Source organism: Notamacropus eugenii, chromosome 6 (assembly GCF_028372415.1).
Source record: "Notamacropus eugenii isolate mMacEug1 chromosome 6, mMacEug1.pri_v2, whole genome shotgun sequence".
In the NCBI taxonomy this organism is placed as follows: domain Eukaryota; kingdom Metazoa; phylum Chordata; class Mammalia; order Diprotodontia; family Macropodidae; genus Notamacropus; species Notamacropus eugenii.
This window is the reverse complement of record NC_092877.1, coordinates 35,017,903-35,039,910: the sequence shown is the minus strand read 5'-3', so window position 1 is coordinate 35,039,910 and position 22,008 is coordinate 35,017,903. Positions and strand designations below refer to the sequence as shown.

Genomic DNA, 22,008 nt, shown 5'->3' with positions numbered 1-22,008 from the left:
TCACTCTGACACCCAGCTTTTGGGACCTTGATGATGTTAGGCAGGGTCTTTCTGCCTCACTCCTAAGCAACAGGTTCCCTAGATAAGGAAGGGGGGGACTGTAGCGTAGTCACTTTCTGTGACTTAACCACTGTCTGTTTTCTCAGTCTCTCCAAGTCTACTTTATCTCCCTTAAAGCTTATTTACTAGCTCTTTCTGATGGAAGAGAAAATCTAAGTTGTCATTCCTAATCCTTTGAAACTGATTTCCCACTCTCTCCCTTCTCTATTTATACTCAATTTCTCTCTGTTACCTCTTGGGTTCCTGACAGCTGTGCTTCTCCCAACATCTGGCTTCTCTGCCCCTCTCAGGCAAATCTCTTTCCCTCTCTGTCTCCTCTTCTGTAAAATAAATGGCTGCTTGGTCTGCAAGATCTCATTCCCAAGTTCATAACAAGTAAGAGCTGTCCAACAGTGGAATGAGCTTCCTTGTTAGATACTGAGCTCTCCATCACTGGAGATGTTTGCATGCTTCTGTATTTTATGAGCTCCTTGAGGGCAGGGGGGAGCATCATTTTTGTCTTTGCATCCCAAATGCCTAATACAGGGAAGATCCTTAAAAATGCTTGTTACTTTAGGTGAGATTAATCCCTTAGGTGCTATCAACAACTGACATTTTTATAACACTGTTTGTAAAATTCTTTACATTCATCATCACCATGTGTCAGCCTCACAACAACCCCAAGAGGGTAAGTAGGTACTAGCTTATTATCATCCCTAATTTTTTGTTCAATCATTTTTCAGTTGTATCCAACTCATTGTGACCCTATTTGAGGTTTTCTTGGCAGAGATAGTGGAGTGGTTTGCCATTTTCTTCTCTAACTCATTTTACAGATGAAAAAACTGAGGCAAACAGGGTTAAGTGACTTGCCCAGGGTCACACAGCTAGTAAGAGTTTGAGGTTGGATTTGAATTCAGGAAGATGAATATTGCTGACTCCAGGCCTGGTGCTGTATCCACTGTACCTTCTAGCTGCCCCCATCATCCCCAAATTACAGAGGAATAAATGGAGGCTCAGGTTCTATGTTCTGCCTATTGCCAAACAGCCAGAAAAGGAGCTACTGCAGTTATTATTATCACTCCTGTTTTACAAATGAATTGAGGTTCAGAGCTTGGCCATTGCCACTCAGCTAGAAAAGGTCAGTCAGATTTTGGAGCTCAGACTTCTTGATCCCAAGTCCAGCACTCAGTTCACTTTGTCTCCATGCCTACCTCTTCATGTGGTAATCTCCCCATGTCCTTTTGCCTTAGTGTTCCTTCCTCCTTGGGGCAAGGAAAGTTACCTTTGTTGGCTAATGAGACAATACAAAATTCTACTGGGCAAAACTTAATGACTGAGACTATCATTTAGTCATTCAACAAATATTTAATTAAGCACTTCCGACATAATCGGCATTGTACAAAGGTCAAAACAACAATGACAAAAAACAAAACTGTTAACAGCCTTATGTTCTATTGGGAGGGAAGGGCCTGTGCACCGAAAAGAGGAGAAGAGAGAAAGGGACCAAGAAGAACAGAGGTATTTCAGTCCTCCTGACAAGGGATGTGTGTGTGTATACATATAAATGCATGTGTATATATACATACACATGTGTGTATACATACAACTGTATCTATATACACATATATACACATGTGGGTATATATAAATGTATGTGTATATATACATATATGTGTGTATACATATAAATGTATGTGTATATATACATATATACACACACACGTGTGTGTGTGTGTATGTAGAAGGGATGGATCCAAGGGAAGTTATAGAGAAACCACAAGTCTTGCCAAGTAATTAGCTACTGGGGTGTGATATTCTTTCTTATTTAATATTTATTTTTTTCCCCAATTATACATAAAAACAATTTTAACATTTTTTTTCAGATTTTGAGTTCTAAATTTTCTCCCTCCCTCCCTCCATTGAGAAGGCAAGCAATTTGACATAGGTTATACATGTATGCAAAACATGTTTCCATGTAAGTCATTCTGTGAAAGAAAAAAGCCCAAGAAAAGTAAAGACAAAGTATCTTTGATCTGCATTCAGGCTTTCTTTGGAGATGGACAGCGCCTTTCATCATAAGTCTTACAGAATTGTCTTGGATCGTTGCATCGATGAGAATAGCTGTTATTCATGGTAGATCATCATACAATGTTGCTGTTATTGTGTACATTCTCCTGGTTCTGCTCTTTTCACTTTGCGTCAGTTCATCTAAGTCTATCCATGTTTTTCTGAGAGCATCCTGCTCATCATTTCTTAAAGCCCAGTAGTATTCCATCACAGTCATATATAACAACTTATTCAGCCATTCCCCAATTCTTTGCCCTCAGAAAAGAGCTGCTATAAATATTTTTGTACACTTAGGTCCTTTTCCTTTTTTTTTTTTTTTTAATCTTTTTGGGATACAGACCTAGTAGTAGTATTGCTTGGTCAAAGGGTATGCATGGCTTTATAACCCTTTGGGCATAGTTCCAAATTACTGTCCAGAATGGTTGAATCAGTATACAACTTCACCAATAGTTTCATTTTCCCACATCCCCTCCAATATTTGTCATTTCCTTTTCTGTCATATTAGCCAATCTGACAGGTGTGAGGTAGTAGTTCAGAGTTGTTTTAATTTGCATTTCGCTCATCAATAGAGTTTTAGATATGACTATAAATAGCTTTGTCTGAAAACTTTGTTCATATCCTTTGATCGTTTATCAATTGAGGAATGGCTCTTAGTTCTAGAAATTTGATTCCATTTTCTGTGTTTGAGAAGTGAAGTCTTTATCAGAGAAACTCAATGTAAAACTTTTTTTCACAGTGAAGATTACCAACTATGTATTTCTCTTCATCCTATTTCCCGTTTATCCCACTCTCTCTCTCCTTTCACCCTGTCCATTCTCAAAAGTGTCTTGCTTCTTACTTTTTCTTCCCCCAAACTGCCCTCCCTTCTATCACCACCACTCCCTTTCTCTTATCCCCTTCCCTTCCTCTTTTCTGTACAGTAAGATAGATTTCTACACTCAACCGAGAGCATATATTATTTCCTCTTTGAGCCATATATGATGAGAATAAGGTTCCCTTCCTCCCCAGCGGGGTGGCCCCCCTGTATGCCTCATTTTCTTACTGGGGTGTGATATGGAGGAAGGATGGCTCTTGTCCCTTGCCCCTTTCCTTCCTTCCTTTACCTGATGGGTAATAAAAATGCAGCTCTTTGCTTTGGAGTGAAATTCCTGGATCCAGAAGTGTGGTCCCAGAAGGGGCATTTTCAGGAGCAGTTTCTATTTATTTTTTGCTTCATGTTTAAAAATGGTTTCTTTGTTGTCTTGCCTGGGCATTCTGGGGCTTCAGAGACCAGAGTGACAGCTGTGGACCTAAGCCTGTGGCCCATGTGATATGGACATACGGGAAGGTGAGGAGAAGTTATACGTTAGCCCTATGCACCCCTAGAGGGTGGGTAAGTTAGGGGATGAGGATGTCAATAGATCTCTTATCTGCCTTTCAGGGGAGGGTACAATCAGGGTGTCACTTGGGATATATTCTGGGTATATTTCTTCCTTTGGCTGTGACACAGTGCTGGGCCTGGAGTCAGGAAGACCTGAGTTCAAATCCAGCTTCAGATACTTACTAGATGTGTGACCTTGGGCAAGTCACTTAACCTGTCTGCCTCAGTTTCCTCACCTGTAAAATCAGCTGGAGAAGGAAACGGCAAACTACTCCAGTATCTCTGCCAAGACAACCTTAAATGGGGTCATGAAGAATCAGACACAACTGAAACAACTCAACAGCATATAGAAACAGTAAGGTAGCTATTGCTTACTGTAACTTCCTTCTCTGCTCCCTCCTTTACCCTCCCCCCATGAGAATGGCCTTGCTAGTGTGACCAGGTGTGAGGTGCAGATTAGCCCATGTCTAAGACCTGAAAGGTGGCGCAATGTAAAGAGGGATCTGGAATTTGAATCCCAACCTGCAAGTTATTTACTGGACCTACTACGTGCCAGGTGCTTCACAAATATCGTCTTATAGCAACAACCTTGGAAGGTAAGTGCTGTTATAATACCCATTTTACAATGGAAGAAACTGAGGCAGACAGGTTAAGTGACTTGTCCAAGATCACACAGCTTGTAAGAATCTGAGGCTGGATTTGAACTTGGACCTTCCTGCCTCCAGGCTCAGTGTGGATCCTCCAACTAAGGCAGGGTCTCTTTCCTCCTCTTCGAATTAAAGGGACCTCTAAGATCTCTTCACACTTCAGACCTATGATGCCTTAATAGGTAGATTTATTATCAAAATAGGAAATCATGAACTCAGCTGGAAGATGGATCTGGATTCTCCATGTTGGTATCAGTGCCCCTCCCCCCATGGCTTGGGGTTTGCTTGCATGTGTTTGTTTTTTACTTCTCTGCCTACACAGAAACTTCTCCACAGGGCAGTCTTTGTGCCACTATCTCCTGGCACAGTGGGAGGAATGTAGTAAATCATGGTTCCATAAATGATGTGGCCAATGAATGAATGGATAGGATGAATGAAGGCATGAAGGAAGACGCACAATCTTGGCGCTGCTCTTTCTCAGTCCGTAAATACTTATTAAGCACCTGTTTTGTGCCAGGCACTGGGCTGATCCCTGGGGGCACAAAATTAACCAGAACCAGTGCCTTGCCCTCAAGGAGCTCACCCTCTAGTGAGGGAAGGCAGCATGAAATACCGATGTATGGACAAGCTCTCTATGGGATAAACTGTAGATAAACGACAGAGGAAAATCCCTCCAGTTTGGTGGAAGGGGAAGAGTCAGTCTTCCTGGAGACTATAGAGGTGTTAAATTCAGCCAGCAAGACTCCCAGGTGTGACAGAACCAGATTAAAATGTCATTGGGAAATGTTTAAGAAAATAAATAAAAATGCAGTACAACATAGATAGTATTCATTTGTGGTTTTCTGAGTCATTGTGTTGCCTGCAAGGATGGGTTTCTATTGAGTTTGACATCACTGCTGTAAAGATGGGATTCTAGTTGGGGCTTGAAGGAAGCCAAGGAAGCCAAGAGATAGAGATGAAGAGGGAGAGCATGGAAGATAGTCAACCACTTAGTCCTCAGGAGTAGTGAACAGAATGTTGGATTTGGAATTAGGAACTAAGTTCAAATCCTTCCTCAAGACGCTTAATAGTTGAGTGATTTGGGCAAAGTGCTTATCTTTTTCTAGCCTCAGTTTCCTTATCTGTAAAATGGGAATAATGGAAGCACCTGACTTACCAGGTTGTGTGGACAAAGTGAGTTAGTAGATGAAAAGTGCTTGGCCAACCCTTAAGTGCTAAATTATTTGGGCATAAATATCAGCTTCTGAAACTGAGGAGGGCAGAGAGCAACTTAAAAAGGAGAGATGCGGAAAGGAGGTCTCTGGGGTAACTTCTGAATTTTATAGCTTTCTGTGTTCATTTTAGGGGCAGAAAAAGAATCCAGGACCAGAGTTAGGGACATTTGCCTTTTAAATTCAGACACGTGGACGTACTTCTAATACTGTATTTGTTTTCTGTGTTGCCGCGTGCTGCCTGACAGACTATATGACTCTTACATTTCTGTGGGTGTCCCCTTAGCTGTGAATTTTTCCTGTTTTTCACAAACATGTTAATTAGAATAAAGGCTTCTCTACTGACTGGGAATCCCATGGACAGCGCTCTAGGAAAATCCTGGGAAATGGAGACCCAGAGAGGGGAAGGATCTAGAGGCTAGGCTAAGGTTATACAGTGGGTATTGAGGATGAGAGAATCCAGTTTATAGCTGGAAAGGACCCCCTCATATTATAGCAGAGGAAATTGAGGCCTAGAAATGGTTAAGAGACTTGGCCAAGGTCACACAAAAAGTGTTCGAGCCAGAATTAAAACCATGTGTTCTGATTCTAAATCCAGGGCTTTATTTCCTGCACTGATGACTTGAAAAGCTAAAACTACATTTCTTAGATTTCTAGGTATCAGGAAGGCCTGCTAGGTGGCTCAGTGGATAGAGTGCCTGGCCTGGGCTCAAATACTTACTAGCTGTGTGACCCTGGGCAAGTCACCTAACCCTGTTTGCTTTAGTTTCCTCATTTGTAAAATGACCCAGAGAAGGAAGTGGCCAAATACTTCAGTTATCTCTGCCAAGAAAACCTCAAATGGGTTCATGAAAAGTTGGATATGACTAAAATAACTGAACAACAGCACCTGGCTTCCCTCCAGCAACCCCAACGTCAGGAAGAGGGAGAATCGTCTCCTGGATCTCCTTTTGTCCTTATCCAGTCCTAACCTAGCCTCTTTCCAGTCTTCTGACACCTTTTTTCCAGTCTTTGATCCAGTGGCACCGGCTTCCTGGCAGTTCTGCAAACAAGGCTCTCATCTCTTGACTTAGGGCATTTTCTCTGGCTGTCTACCATGCCTGGAATGCTCTCACTCCTGCACTCGTGACTGGATTCCTTTTAAGTCTCAACTAAAATCTCACCTCCTACAGAAAGTCCCAACCCCTTTTAATTCCAGTGCCTTCTCTTGGTTAATTATTTCCTATTTACATTGTCTATAGCCTACCTTGCATAGATTTGTTTGACTATCGTCTCTCATTAGATTGTAAGTTTCTGGAGGCAGGGACTGTCTCTTGTCTCTTTTTCGTATCTTCAGTGAATTCCACCGAGCCTGGCACATAGTAGGCACTTAATGAATAGCTATTGAATTGAGTTGAATTACCAAAATGTACCTTTGGAGGATGGGGCTTAGCACCACGCGTGGCACATAGTGGGTTAACATGTTTACTGCCAGACAGGCAGTAGAAATCGTGCTTCCCTTGGAGCCATAGGGCCTTAATTCAAATCTTGCCTCTGCCACTTACTTTGTGGTCTTAGACAAGTCATTTACTGTTCCTGAGCCTCATTTTCCTTATCTGTAAAATAAAGGGGTTGAGTTGGATGGCCTCTTTCTGTGACGTGGCATCATTTAAATGATTGAGTGAATAAACAGGGCACCTCCCCTCCTTCCCAGCTGCTTGTCCTCTGCAAATCAAACTGTTTCGGAAACAGCTGGGAGAGCCCGATGACAGTAATCTCTGGTGGATGAAGCAAGGCAGAGGCATGAGGATCACATACACCCTCTAATCCTGCTGCATGTTTTCAAAAATGATTATGTGAGCCCTGAAAAGAGGCCCCTTGATTGGACACAAGGAGGTGACTCAGGCTGCAGGCAGGCTAAGGCTGGGGCTTTCTCCGTAAATACCTGCCACCTCCCTTTCCTGCATTTCCTCCCCTTTCCCAATGGCTGCTCCCTCGGATGCCAACTGCACACCACAGAACCAGCTAGCCACCAGACCCTGCAGCCATTTATGCCAGCTGAGTTCATTACAGGCTTCCCCTTTGTTCTTTCAAGCCAGTTCTCTGCTTTCAGGGCAGGCAAAGATCCCGGTTAGAAGCACAAAGAGGGTGATTTGAATCAGAGCTGAGTTATATTAAGGAAAAATGGGAGGCAGTGTGGTGCAGTGGATAGAGAGCTTGCCACCAAGTCAGGAAGACCTGAGTTTGAGTTCCACCTCTGACACATTTTTGCTGGTTGTTTGACCCTGAGCAAATCATTTACCCAATCAAGTACTTACTGTTGGCTAAGGACAGGGGGTACAAATAAAGGCCCCTAAAAAGTCCCTTCCTTCAAAGGCCTCACATTCTACCTACATACAAGAAATATGCAGTGTAAATGGGAGGTAATCTCAGAGGGAAGGTGTTAACCAGTGGAGAGGAATGGGAAAGGTATCTTGAAGATGGTAGCATTTGACCTGAATCTTGAAGGAAGCCAGCAGTTGGGGACAAGAAGGGAGAGCCTTCTAGGCATGGGGGACAGCCAGTGAAAATGTCAGGAGTTTAGACATGGAATATTTTGTTTAAGAAACCTGAAGGAGGCTAGGGTCCCTGGATCAATAGAATATGTGGAGGAGAATAAAGTATGAGAAAATTAGAAAGGTAGCCAGGGGCCAAGTTAATAAGAGCTTTAAACGTCAAAAAGAAGACTTTATATTTGATCCGGGAGATATCAGGGAGCCATTGGAGTTTACTGAGGGGAGGAGGTGGTGGCATGGTCAGTCTTGCTTTATGGAAATTTGCTTTTGCAGCTGAGTGGAGGATAGATCGAAGTGGTGAGGGACCCCAACCAGCAAGAGACGAAGAACTGTACTGAGATCATACAGCTGTTCGAGTGTAGTGAAGACATGTATAGGTCAATGCTGTGAAAATAAAAATAAGATTGGATATTTGGAGTGAAGTTGGGCTTGACATGGGAGGTTCCGAATAACTATAATGATAGTGGTGTCCTCTGCAGTAAATGAGAAGTTCTGAAGGGGGAAGGTTTGAGGAAAGAATATGTTATGTTTTGTCCATGTTTGAGTTTGAGATGCCTACAGGGCATTCCTTTTGAGAAGACCAAAATGGTAGGTCAGGAGAGACAACTGTCTTGGATAGATAGATTTGGGAATCATCTGTATAGAGATCATAATTGATGAGATATTATGAAGTTCTTAGCACAGTGTCTGGGGCATAGTAGTGTAATATAAATCCATCTTCCCTTCCCTTGGAAGCTGATGAGATCACCAAGTGAAGAGAGTATGAAGTGAAAAAAGAAAGTGAGCCTGGGACAGAAACTTTGGGTTAGTAGCGGCAAACATCTATGACTAAATTGGAGAGGGTTAGTTGATCTGCATTGAGAGAAGGAATTTCCTCACTGGGAATTCCCCATACCAGTAAAATCATGGACCATGGGATCATAGATTTAAGGCTAGAAGGTATCTTAGAGACTGTTGACTTCAGATAAGGAAACTGAGGCACAAGGGTTATATGACTTACTCGGGGTCATAGAACTAGGAATATACGTATATCTGAGGTGTGATTTGAACCTAGGCCTTCCTAAGTCCAAGTCCAGTGCCCTATCCATGATGCCATTCTGGCTCTCCTGCTCTAGTCCAAGAAAATAAAGGGAAGAAATATAGGTGGCCAGGCTGGGTTTTGGCACCGACAGCCTGCATTGCTGGCTAGATCAGAGAGAATAGTCTGGCTTCTGCTTCAGAGGGAAGGTAACTGGTGCCTCTGCCTTGAACTGATCTGAAGGGCAGGATTCTTAAGAGGGTTGGAAGCATTAGCTCATTACTGTGTATATGAGGGTTTAAAGAAGGGTTCAGGGAAAGGCTCTGCCCAATGAGAAAAAGCCCATGTGGGAGCTTCAGGGTTAGGGAGGAGAGTACACTGGCCAAGTCATGAACCTCTGAGCTGCTCAGATCCTACTGGAGGAGAGGAGTCTGGTGGACCTGTGTGGGGCACCCTGTAGAGGAAGGCGGCAGTAGTCCCAGGGCTCACCGTGGCCCACTTTCTGCCTGGCTCTCTCTGGCTTTCATTCCATTGAGCAATGAGGAACCCACACCTCCCTTACAGTGTGGAGCAAGAGGAGAGGTGAGTTCAGTGTCTCTGAGTTCCCTTTCTGAAAGGGAAGCCACCCCACCCCTAGTGCTTCTGAGGGAGAGACCTGGCCATGAACCATTGCCAGGACTTACTGGCCGCTAGGGAGGGGGCAGAGGAGTCAGTTTTATGAGGCCCCAACTCTTGAATGTGACGGATAAATTCTTGTAGCGATCCTCCTTTCCCCACCATCTGTGCTTTAGGCTCTGTATTTAAGCCTAAAGACTCCAGTGTTAAATCAGCAGAGAAAACTGAGCTGTTGGTCTGTTCTGTGCTTTCAAGAGCTTCCAGGAGGTGTTTAGGCCTTAGCGGCACTTGGGCACTTTTCTTCCCTCCGGCTTGGTAGGCACATTTTATTATAGGGTTGGCTGGGCTGGGACATTACTAGCATGCTTTATTGGAGGCCAGTGACGAGGGGGAGGGTGCAGTAGGGTGGGACTGGAAATAAAAGAAGTCTGGAGAGAGTGGTTGGGGACGTCTTCTCCCTGGTCACAGCCTCTGGTCACCGCACCTAACAGAGGGAGCCGAGGAACCCTGCAAATATTTCATTGGAATTGAATTGGAGAATGTCCAGACAGGGTTCTTCCTGCCTTCGCTGATTCTTACACCAATACACAGGGCAGGGGCCTCCTGCTGAACCAGTCCAAGAGGGTGCTTTGTGTTCTGGTCTTCTCTCTCCCAGAGTCTGCTCTGCTCTGGCTTGCCCAAGCTCAGCTTGCCTCTGGTCTTCTGGCAAGCATCAGGGGGACGTAGGAACAAGTCTCTCTGGGCTGCTTTGCTGGGATTGATTGGTCATGGATTCCTGGCCACCAGGAAGCGCTCACTCTTCAGGTCGGTTCAATTTAGTGACAGTGCTGGATGGGTAGGGAGAATTTCAAAAGGAATGTATGCAAAGAATAGGACAATGTATGAGGAGTTCTGTCTAATTGTCTGCTATTGGGATTGGAGACTTTTGCAAAGAGGTGATTGGGATTGAAAGTTCACTAGGATGGGGGACTTTAGAGATCATAGCTTGGTGGCAGCTTGGCTGGGCATCATTTAGGCTTGCCCCCTCATTTTACAAGGAAATCGAGGTACAGAGAAATAAAGCGATTTGCCCTAGTGTCACACAGGGAGGGTTCGAACGCAGATCCTCTTGACTTAACCTCTAATTTTCTTTGTAATAAGCTGGGCTGCCACACTGTAGTTTAAAATGAAGACTTGAAGGAAATGAGATTCATTCTAGGTTTTTTTCTCGGGCATTGGCCCCTAAACAATAGCCTGTGTTGTGGGTAAAGCTGAAAGAAAGTTGCATCCAATAAGTCAAGAGACAGGAGTGAGCAAATAGAGAAGGATTTAACTTTTCTGGAGGTTACAGAAGGAAGGATCCTTGTTAGAACTCAAACCTCTGAGGTCAACAGCTGGGTTACAGACTCCATACTCTTTGCTGGCCATTGGCTTTTGTTGGGGGGGAATCTCAGGCATGTTGGAAAGTGTTACAATGTTTCAGTTTCTTTATTTCTAAAGGAATTGCTAGGGGTGCTGTCAATGGTGGTGTCAACTGGTGCCTGAGAGGTGAATGAGGGGTAAAAAGACCCCTGCATCAAGAGCCACAGGGCTTGAGCTTGAATTCTAACTGCCACTTACTAGCTAAGATGACCATGGACTAGTTAGTCCCTTAACTTCTCTGAATCTCAGTCTTCTCCTCTGTAACATGGGGACAATAATACGTATCTTTTTTTCCTGATGTAGCTACTGTAAAGGCATTGTGGTTTTGTGGGAAGGGTGGTCCTGGGGTCAGGACCAGTTTGGGGGCAGCTAGGTATCGAAGTGAATAGAGGACTGACTGGAGCGGGAGTAAGGAAGACTCGAGTTCAAATCTAGTGTCCGATAGAGTGACCTCAGTTTCCTTATCTATAAAATGGGGAATTATAAGAACATCCACCTCCCAGGGTTGTTGGGAAGATCAGATGATATTTGTAAAGTGCTTAGCACAGTGCCTGACACATAGTCGGCATTATATAAATGTTAGCTGTTATTATTAAATTTAGTTAGGGGACCGAGACTGAAATTGTGACTTTCACTCTAACTTTGCAAGACTTTGGAAAAACCACTCCGGGTCTTAGTCAGAGGCAGCTGGATGTGGAGGTGGGACAGCTTGGTTTCCGATCCTGCCTCAGACGTTTATCCCCTGTGTGATCCTGTGTCAATAATGTAAGGTTTCTGAGCCTCAGTTTCAGTTTTCTCATTTGGCCTCTCAAGTCCTGCCTAGCTTTCTAAGATCAAGTGAAATGCTTGATATATAAAGGGTTATATAATTGCACAATTTTATATATATATGTATGTATCTATGTGTATTTATATATATACATATAGGTATATATATATAATATGTATATATAAAAGCACAAAACAAAATATGTTTTTGGAGACTGGGTCTTCCTAGCTCACCTAGACTGGAAAGACAGTCACTGATCCCAATACTGATTGGCATGGAAGCTTTAACCTACTCTATTTTTCTGACCTGGACTGGTTCACTCTCCTTACACAGCCTGGTAACCCTCTGTTCCTCGTGGCTTGCTGTATTAGTGCCAGACTTAGCACAGTCCCCCAATCAATCAACTGTAGCCCTCTGGAAGCTCAAAACTCCCACATGGAAGGGATCCATCAATTTCAACCTCTTCCAGTAGCCAGGATAACATGGTGTGTACCACCACATCCGACCTCCACTCTTATTACAAGAGACCTATGGATAGAAGGTACTAACTAGACAATACAGTTGTCTCTGTTTCTCATCGCCATACTTGCCCAAGATGTAGAATTAATTCTACATTGCTTATCCATATTAATTTTCTATATACTATACAGAGGTGAAAGGGACCTCAGAGACTATCTGGTCCAGCCTGTTCATTTCCAGATGAAGAAACTGAGGCCTAGTGTGGCTTGCCCAAACTCATGCACATCGTACATCTCAGAGACAAGATTAGGAGAAAAGATGCTCTACATTCTGTTGTTGACGTGAGGAACTAAAACATAAGATCTTTTTATAGCTCATGGTAACTGGATTTGGCACAGTACTGCCTCATCCATAATGCAGCTAAAAATGCCACACGGTAATGGGAGAAATGGGTTCTTTATTCCTAGGATCTGGAGGATGGGCCTGGGGGGACAGGGTATAGATGGATGCATGAGCTGTGGACTACAAAATCCAGAGCCTCTGGTGATGGAAAGCCATTTCTATAGTTGTACCCAGTGCAGGGTTCCAGAAACCCCAAGCACCAGAGAGATCCTCAGGCCCTTGGCTCTTTTATTGGGGTGCCTGTATTTTTAGTGAATTGTACCAGGAACTACAAGTGCCTTCATTCGTCCTGCTAATGCTTGTTGATGGGAGAAAGGATTCGACATGGTACTGTGGAAAGAACACTGGCATTGAATCTAGAGAACTTGGGATAAAATCCTGTTTGCTCTATTTTCCACCTGCCTGACTTTGGGCAAATCAATGAACTTCTCTTGTTAATTGACTTGGTTTCTTCCTCTAAAATAAGAAGATGGAATAGAGGGTCTCTGAGATTCCTTCTGCCTCTAAGCCTGTGATCCCATCATTCAGCATACAGTAAGGGCTTAATAAATGCTTGTTGACTATAACTGGAATAGAAGCTATCTCTTTCACAAGCAGCACCAGTTGGAGTGGGGACTTTCCTCTTGGATCCATTGACATCACATCCCTTGATTTAGCTCAGGCTAAGGCTCTGTTCCAGGGTGGGAGAGATGAGTCCAAACAGGGAGGATTGGGGGAAGGCCAGCTGCTGATCAATGGGGGTTTTTCCAGCCATAGTTTGGTTCAGGAAATGTCCTGGGCAGATGTGCCACCTTCCAGAAGGATCCTTGGAGACCCCATGGACTTGAGCTTGCCTCTCAGGGGGAAGAAGTGGAATAAGCATTTATTTATATAATGCCTACTATGTGCCAGGCACTGTGTAGTGCTAAGCCCTTTACAAATGTTCTTTCACTTGATCCTCCTTGCAGCAACAGCTCGGTGAGATGGGTACTATTATTATCCCCATTTCATAACTGAGGAAACTAAGACAAACAGAGATTAAGTGACTTGCCCTGGATCACACAACTAGTATAGTAAGGATCTAAAGCTGGATTTGAACTCAAGTCTTCTTAACTCCAGGTCTAGTACTCTAACCATTGCACCACCTGGCTGCCTCAGGCTCTTCCAGTACCACAGTGATGACCTGCCTTTTCAGTTTCTGTCTGCTTTCCTTGAAAACTGAAAAAAAAATTTTCCTGGCTTCTAAAATTTGGAGTTGGCTCTTGGGTGCTCAGCAAGTGTGTTGAGACCAGCACAATGTCAAAACTCAACAGAAAGATTGTCAGTGAGGATGCAGGATGGGACAAGGGCCAGCTTTCATTCAAGGTGGGGCTTAGAGGTGGCCCCTTTGGGGTTCCTGGGGATCCTTCAGCATCACCTGCTTCTCTTACAAAAATGGTAGCTCCTAATCCCCAAATCTTCCCTGCTTTAGGGTAGTCAGAATCACTGTGGCCATTTCATACCTTCTCTCCTCAAGCTTCTTACATCAGTTCTCCCTTCACTCAGAGCTGAAGATGTTGCTTCATTCTTTATTGAGAAAATCAAGGCTGTTCATTCAATATGAACTTCTTCTCCTTAGTATTATCCTCCTCTCTCTTCCTTCACTCTAGTTGTAAAGAGAGGTGGCTCTTGTCTTTGCCCAGACCATCCCTCTACCTCTACCTTTGAGCCCATCCCCCCAGGTGGCCCTTCTCTTGGCCCAGACCATCCTCTCTACCTCTACCTTTGAGCCCTTCCCCCCCCAGGTGGCCTTTGTCTTTGCCCAGACCATCCCTCTAGCTCTACCTTTGAGCCCATCCCCCCCCCCCAGGTGGCCTTTGTCTTTGCCCAGACCATCCCTCTACCTCTGCCTTTGAGCCCATCCCCCCAGGTGGCCCTTCTCTTGGCCCAGACCATCCCTCTACCTCTACCTTTGAGCCCATCCCCCCAGGTGGCCCTTCTCTTGGCCCAGACCATCCCTCTACCTCTACCTTTGAGCCTATCCTTTCTGTTCTTCCCCTCCAGTTTTTCCCCACAATTATCCCTTCTTGCTAATCTTCAGTTCTTCTATCTGTACCTTCCCTGAAAGAATGAATGAAAGGGCGTTAAATAAGGGCTTACTGCTTGCCAAGCCCTGTGCTATGCTGACCCCCTTCCCATCAGAGGATATTTTGGTTTGTAAAGTTACAAGGATGGTTGATGAGCCCGAAAGGCAGTGGCAGTATGGATTTGTTCAGAGCTCCAGAATTGTAGCTGGGGGGGTCGGGAGGGATTGGCCCAATGTCAGAGTTCAGCTAAGTCCCTTAGGGTTTACAAACAAGCCCAATTCTCACCCTTCCTTAAAAACCCATGCCTCGACGCTACCACCCTGTCAGCTATCTTTCTAAATCTCTATTTTTCCAGCCAAACTCCTTGAAAAAACCACCTTGCATTCATTCACTGCACTTCCTCTCTTCTCACTCACTTTTCAACTCTTGCTGTCTGGCTTCTTCTCTCTTACTCTGATGAAATTGCTTTCTCCAGAGTTGCCAAAGATCTTTGTTTGCCACATCCGATGGCCCTTTCTCAATCCTCATCCTTCTCCATCTCTGTGACTCCTGACATTCTTGATCACTTCCTGAATGCTCTTTTCTTCTCTGCCGGTTGGTTTGGGGATTTTTGGACGCTGCCCTCCCTTGGCTCTCCTCCTCCCTGTCTGACCTTTGCTCCATCATGATCCATAGGAAGCCCACTAACCATGGCTACAGTGAGTATATGTCAGGACTATGCTGGGCCCTCTTTACTTTCTGTACTTTCTTTGGGAGCTCATCAGATCCAGGGCTTTAATGATCAACTCTACGCTAATGACTATATTTCATACCCCTTAGCTTCTCCCCTGAGGTCCCTTCCCTCTTCACCAACTACCCACTAGACATTTCAAACAGGATGTCCCCTAAATGTCTCAAACCCAACCTGTCAAAAGAGAACACATTATCTTTTCCTTTAAACCCTCTCCTATCAGAAGCTTCCTTTTTCTACTGAGGGCACTGTGATCACTTTGGTTACCCCCCCACTGACCTTCCCACCATGGAATCACTCAACTGCCAAATATTGTCATTTCCATGCCCACAACATCTCTTGCATTGCTTTTCTTTTCTCCACTCAAACAGCTACCACCCTAATTCAGGCTTCATCATCTCTTGTCCGGACTTTTGTAAAAGCTTCCTATTTAAGTGGTCTCCTTGTTTCGAGTCTCTCTCCTTTTCCATCTCAATATCCACTCAGCTGCTGAAATGATTTTCCCAAATCTTGCCCAAGACTGACCATGTCACTTTCTTTCTCAGTAAGTTTCAATGATTCCTTTTTGTTGCTGGACTCCTCATCACTTAAAATTTGCCATTTCCTTTTAAGACCCCAACTCAAGAATCATTTTCTCCACAAAGTCTTTCCTGATCCTTTCATAGGCTCCTGCCTTCCCTCATATTATCTGGTAGCTATCTATAGGTATACATGTGGTCCCCAGCAGCCCTGTAAACTCTCATTTCATTTTGGTTTTTGTGTGCCCAGCCCCTAGTGTGGTGTGTGGTACAAAGAAGGTGCTTAATGAATACTTGCTGATTGATTGATTAATCAAGGTTAGGGTTGCTAATACTTCTGCTTGTTGATGGCAGTTTTGATTATATAAAGTTCCTGATGGCCACAGGGCCTCTTGAAATTGAGATCCTGGATTCTGATTTTCATATATTTTTTTCTAAATCAAAAGCTCTGTGAAAACTAATCTGTTCTTTTCAAAATAGTTTATTGTGTTTTATTAGTAAGGATTGGAAATGTTCTGAGTAATGTCCCTTGAAGGCTTTCGGAAATCATTCAGCCCATTTTCATTTTAAAGATGAGGGAAAAGGCCCAGAGAGAGACTTTGTGGAAAAAAAGTCACGTGATGAATTAGTAGCTGGGACACGAATTCAGACAGGGCTGTGCTGGGAAATGCTTAACACTTAATACACTTGAGACTCACTTTTAAATGTAATCTGTATTAACATCTTCTCCATCACTTTCTGAAGTCTAGACAATTAACAAAACAATAAGTCAAGCCCTGGTTTTTAATTTTTGGTAATTTCAGAGATATAAATGATACTTGAAAATGTAACAAACAACGCCAGCTGGATTTGAGCTGGGTTGGAGCTGGCTGCAGCGTACCTCAGAATCAGCTCAGAATTGAGAGGGTACATCAGAAATCATCTGGACCTGAGCAAGGACCCCCTCTGCAACATCCCTGACAAATAGTCACCTGGTCTTCCCTTGAATATATTTAGTGATTGGGAGGTTACTATCTCATGAGACAGTCAAGTCCTACTGCTTGACACATAGTGGCTGTGTGGTCCTGGGTAAGTCACTTAACCACTCAGTGATCTGGATATCTCTCTAAGACTAGAAGTTGCAGAGAAGCTGTCCAGTTGCATTGGTAAAAGGACTTTGCTCATCTGGAAGTTCCTTATAGTCTCTCCCTATCCCTGTCTAATTGTTAAGTGTTTCCTTACATGCAGATGAAATGTACTGACCTGTAACTTTTATGCACTCGTCCTAATGTTAGTCTTCCTTCCTTATGAGAGGCCTTCAGATAATAAAAATAACTGACATTTATACAGTACCTACTGTATATCAGGCATTGTTCTAAGCTCCTTACAAATATCTCATTTGATTCTCATGACAACCTTGGGAGGTAAATGCTATTATTATCCCCGCTTTACAGATGAGGAAACTTGAGGCAGACAGAGGTTAAGAGGCTTGCCCAGGTTGACACAGTTAGAAAGTATCTGAGACCAGATTTAAATTCATTATGTTTCCACCAACTCTTATTCTCCACCCTAAGCTTTCCTTTTCCTTCATTCAGTCCTTTTGTGGCTTAAGCGCCCATCCTCAGCATCCTCCTGCTCTTTCCTCTGGACCCACTCCGCCTTAGCACATCTGGAGTTCTTTCCCCTATACCGTCCTATCACCTGGACTTGTCCTATCTGCCTTTGTCTCTACTTTTTCATGTTATTTCCCTTAGATTCCTGGTTTCTTGTATTCTCTTTAGAGCCAACCAAATTTAGAGCTTCCAAATACCCCTACATATGAGAAGACAGCTAACTCTGCCTTTTTTCCCAGAGAACCTTCTCCTTCCCCCCTCTCCCATCCCATTCCTGCTTCTGTGGCTCATCTGGGGACTAGATTCCCTTTGCCCATCAGTTTCCTCCCCACAGGCCTAGCCATTGCTTAATCAGCCCCTGATGTACTTGGGAAAGGAGAGAGAGGGGCACCCCATTCTCTGAGATCGATTTGTTTCGCAAATGAAGGAAAGGGTCTAGAGTGTAAATTTAGGTGATTTTTGCTTATTTATTTCTTGTTCCTATACTGACCCCAGCAACAGAATAGACCTGTGGTCAGGCAGCCTTCTGACCTTCTAGGCAAATAGTTCATTTCCCACTCAAGGTCCACTTTCCTCACTGCCAATGTGCCCCCACCCCTACCCTCTTTGCCTCTAATGGCTCCTTCCTCTTCCCTTTTATAAATAAATTGGCTGATCTGCAAACCTCAAATATTCTCTGCAAGGAGCATCTATTGGGATTGTTTTGTTCATTCAGAGATAGAATTAACTCATTCTACTATATTTTTTTTGCTTGCATGCTGTCTCTGTTTTCTTCTGCCTCCCTCATCTAAATCCCTTGTTTCAGTCAGGGTGGGAAAGGGACATTTGAGATCTTCTAGTCCAGAGGTGTCAAACTTAGCCTCTGGAGTTCTGCCCAAAGGAGATTAAAATGTAATTTGGAAATGTGTAACAATAAATACAAATGTAGCACAGCATAGGTGATGTTAATTTGTGATTTTCTAAGTCAATATGAAATTGACTCCACTGGACTGTAGTCCCAACCCTTGTCTCTTTACATGTAAGAAAACTGAAGCCCAAGAAGGACTTCCCCAAGAGAGCAAGTGACCTTCCTAAGATCATCTAGTTAGTTAAAAGCAGACCTCAAACCCCTTCCTCCACCCTCAGTTGCCTTCTGCTCCCTTCTTGGAGCTTGGTGGCACTCCTTTGATCTCACTTCCTGTGTTCTTAAGGAACTATGTTGTCTTGGGCAGAAATCATCACTACAGGCTTGGGTGTTCTTTAGACCTACTATGATCTGAAGCAAATCATTTAATCTCTTTAGGATGCCTTTCTCTACAGGGAAGGTGGCAAATGCTCTCTGCGGGACCTAATGGTTGTGGAAATGACAAGAGTCATTTTTAGGGTCTGTATTTTGAGGTATGATCATTAGTACATCATTAACTCACTTCTGATATTCAGATTTTTAGAGGCATTGCAGAATATCAGAGCTTAGAGATCATCTAATTCAAATCCCTCATTTAACAGTATGGGAAACGGAGGCCCAGGGAAGTAAAGTCACTTGTTGAAGGTCACAAAGCAAGTTAATCATGGGGCTAGGGCTAGAACTCAGGTTTCCTAGCAACCAGTCCAGTATTGAAATCTCTCCTCTCTTCCTTCCCATCCTATTAATTTAATACTGTCTCTGCCTTGGTGCCGTGATAACAGTGGAAAATTACCTGGGTTTGCAACAGGGGAATTATTCCTGTAATCAGGAAGGTTTTGCATCTGGGAAATATCACAGGATCTTTAAATCTTTGCGTCTGGGGAAAACGAAATCCATTTAGCAGGATATTTCATCTGTGAGTTACTCTTTCCCCATTGATCAGAGGAAAGGGTTGGACCACATCAAGGGTTCTTAACTTGGGGTTCTGGGGACCCCAAGGGGTCTGTGGATAGATTTTGTGACCTCATGTGGGCAAAACATTACATTTTCATTTTCACTGACCTCTAATTGAAATTTAGCATTTCTTTTTTCACAAATTTTTTCATTCATTATATACTTAAATACAACACAAGAAAAGAAAAAAGAGCATTTCCATGTACACAACAGGATGTAAGGGAGGATTCAGTATCAAACAATAAATTTCCATTACAAGAAAACCTATGTAACAAACACCACATGTCGCTTCCAAAGTAGCCCAGCTTGGCTTTGCTTTCCTGTTGGCTTTCTTTTGTCCTCTGCTCTGCACTTTTTACTTTATTCCCCCCTCCCCACAAGGCTACAATATAATGCGTGCACACACACACACACACAGATATCTATAAACATACACACGGACACTCATACACATATATGGAAGAGGAGTTGGACCAGACAGTGTCTGAGTTCCCTTCCATCTTCAGAGCTGTGATCCTGGGATCTGACTGGTTTCCTACCTCTGATGTCATAGGCAAGGACATGCAGCTACAAAGATGAGGCAGTTCCAGAAAAAGGACAGGACAATAAGGATGGCAAATAACAAAAATAACAGTAGCTAGCATTTACATGGCATATATTATCTCTTCTGACCCTCTCAACATCCCTATCAACAAGGTGCTCTTCTTGCCCCCGATTTACAGATGAGAAAACTGAGGCTGAGAATGGTTACACGTTTTACCTAGGTTCACACACCTCAGAGACCGACTTTGAACCCAGATCTTCCTGACTGCCTGGTCTGTACTTCTAGGGAGAGAGGGGTTATTACATAGGAGGACATTAGAGCAGAGACAGCCTGTGATTAGAAAGGCCAAGGCCAGAAAACCCAGAAGTTTTTTGGAATTGCCACAGGGGGATAAGCTGATCAATATAATACAAATTAGAATACGATTAAGTACATAATAAAAGCTGATATTTATAGGGCATCTATGTAAATTACCATTTGAGTGTCTATGCATACACACATATACACACTGATGACAGGCCCCCTGGTGTAGTAGATAGAGCTAGCTTCAAAGCCAGTATAGCCTGGGTATAAGTCTCATCTCTGAAAAACACCCTCTCAGGGCTTAAGGAAATTCTCTAAGACTATAGGTTTCCAAGATGTTTGCTTGCACCAGTGGTTTTCACACCTGGGAGTTCCTTACACCAATAAAATCACAGGGCCAGTTATACCTGACTTTTTGTGACCCCTTTTGGGATTTTCTTGGCAGAGATACTGGAGTTGTTTGCTATTTCCTTATCTGGTTCATTTTACGGATGAGGAAACTGAAGTAAACAGAGTAAAGTGACTTACCCAGGGTCACACAGCTAGTGGCCTCAAATCTGAGGCCAGATTTGAACTCAGGAACTTGAGTCTTTCTGACTCCAGGCCTATCCCTCTAACCACTGCACCACCCAGCTTCTTGGTCCAGTTCCCAGTCAGGCCTATGTATACACATATAAACTTCTTATGTATATGTTGACATACTGTTCTCACCAATAGAATGTATACTTCTTATGAGTGGGGCCACTTTGGGTTTGTCTTTGTGTCCTAACATAGCATAGAATCTTACACATAGTACATGCTCGTGGAAATGAAGTGAAAAGCAGGTAGAGATGTCTTACAGTCAGCTTAATAGGTGTGTCTAAAATTTCAGGTGGATATGGAGAGATGTTCAGGGCTAGACTGGGGAGACATGTAGGTATTTCGAATGTGGAAACAGGTGACCTAATCAAGGGAGAAGGGGGTTGGCCAGCCAATTCCAAGGAATGTTACCATTTTCCTTTTGCATGAAAATAATATCAAGCAAGTCTCTAGCTTTCCTCCATCTGTTCACACTCCCAGTTTGTGTTTGTGCTATTTGGGACCACACAATGAAGGATCAGCTAAATGCAGGGGAATCTGGTTCACTTATTGCCATGAGAGAAGTGTAACCAAGCCACATGCATCATAGCAATCTATATCCAGGGTTGGCTTCTGGGCATCAGGCCTCTAGAAGTGTTTGGGAAGCAAGGGTCCAGTCTGGGCCCCTCCTGCTGGGCTTCCATAAGACTGGAGGGGGTCAAGACCTTGGATCCCCCTGCCAATAACCAGCTAATGAAGATCAATTTCTTGTTCTCTTTTTTAGCTGAGATGCCACGACAATTCCCCAAGCTGAACATTTCAGAGGTGGATGAGCAGGTGCGACTGTTGGCTGAAAAGGTCTTTGCCAAGGTGCTCCGGGAGGAAGACAGCAAAGATGCCTTGTCGCTGTTCACTGTGCCCGAGGACTGCCCCATTGGGCAGAAGGAGGCCAAAGAGCGAGAGCTGGAGAAAGAGCTGGCTGAGCAGAAGTCTGTGGAGACGGCCAAAAGGTGGGTCTCATGGGCAGAGAAATATCTGCCAAACTACTCAGTCCTATGATCTGTCCCAGGTACTAGAGTCTTTACAAACAGACTGGCTCCAGACTCAAGGCTTTGGATTTATTTTGGAATGAGCAACGCTAACCAATTTTAAATCTGGTTGAAATGGTCTAAAATCTTAATTCTCTGTGCTGCTTTAATAGCTAATTGGAGATAGTGTGGTGGAGTAGGAAGGGTGTTGGACTTAGAAATCACAGAAATGAATTCCAATCTTAGCTGGGTCACTGTGGACACGTCACAGTCCCTCTGAATCTGTTTACTCATCATGCTTCAGTGTAGAATCATGGATTTAAAGCTGGAG

The 22,008-nt window shown here is 43.7% G+C and overlaps 1 protein-coding gene across 2 annotated transcripts in view; it reads left to right on the top strand.

The window, feature by feature from the left end:
• Positions 1-22,008, top strand: part of AMPD3 (adenosine monophosphate deaminase 3) — a 77,391-nt gene that overhangs the window by 2,338 nt on the left and 53,045 nt on the right. For both annotated transcript variants that reach the window (XM_072619452.1, XM_072619451.1), the window contains exon 2: positions 21,434-21,659. In XM_072619452.1, the coding sequence (XP_072475553.1) occupies positions 21,439-21,659 (221 nt within the window). In that variant the 5' untranslated portion in view covers positions 21,434-21,438. The remainder of the gene's footprint in view (positions 1-21,433; positions 21,660-22,008) is intronic.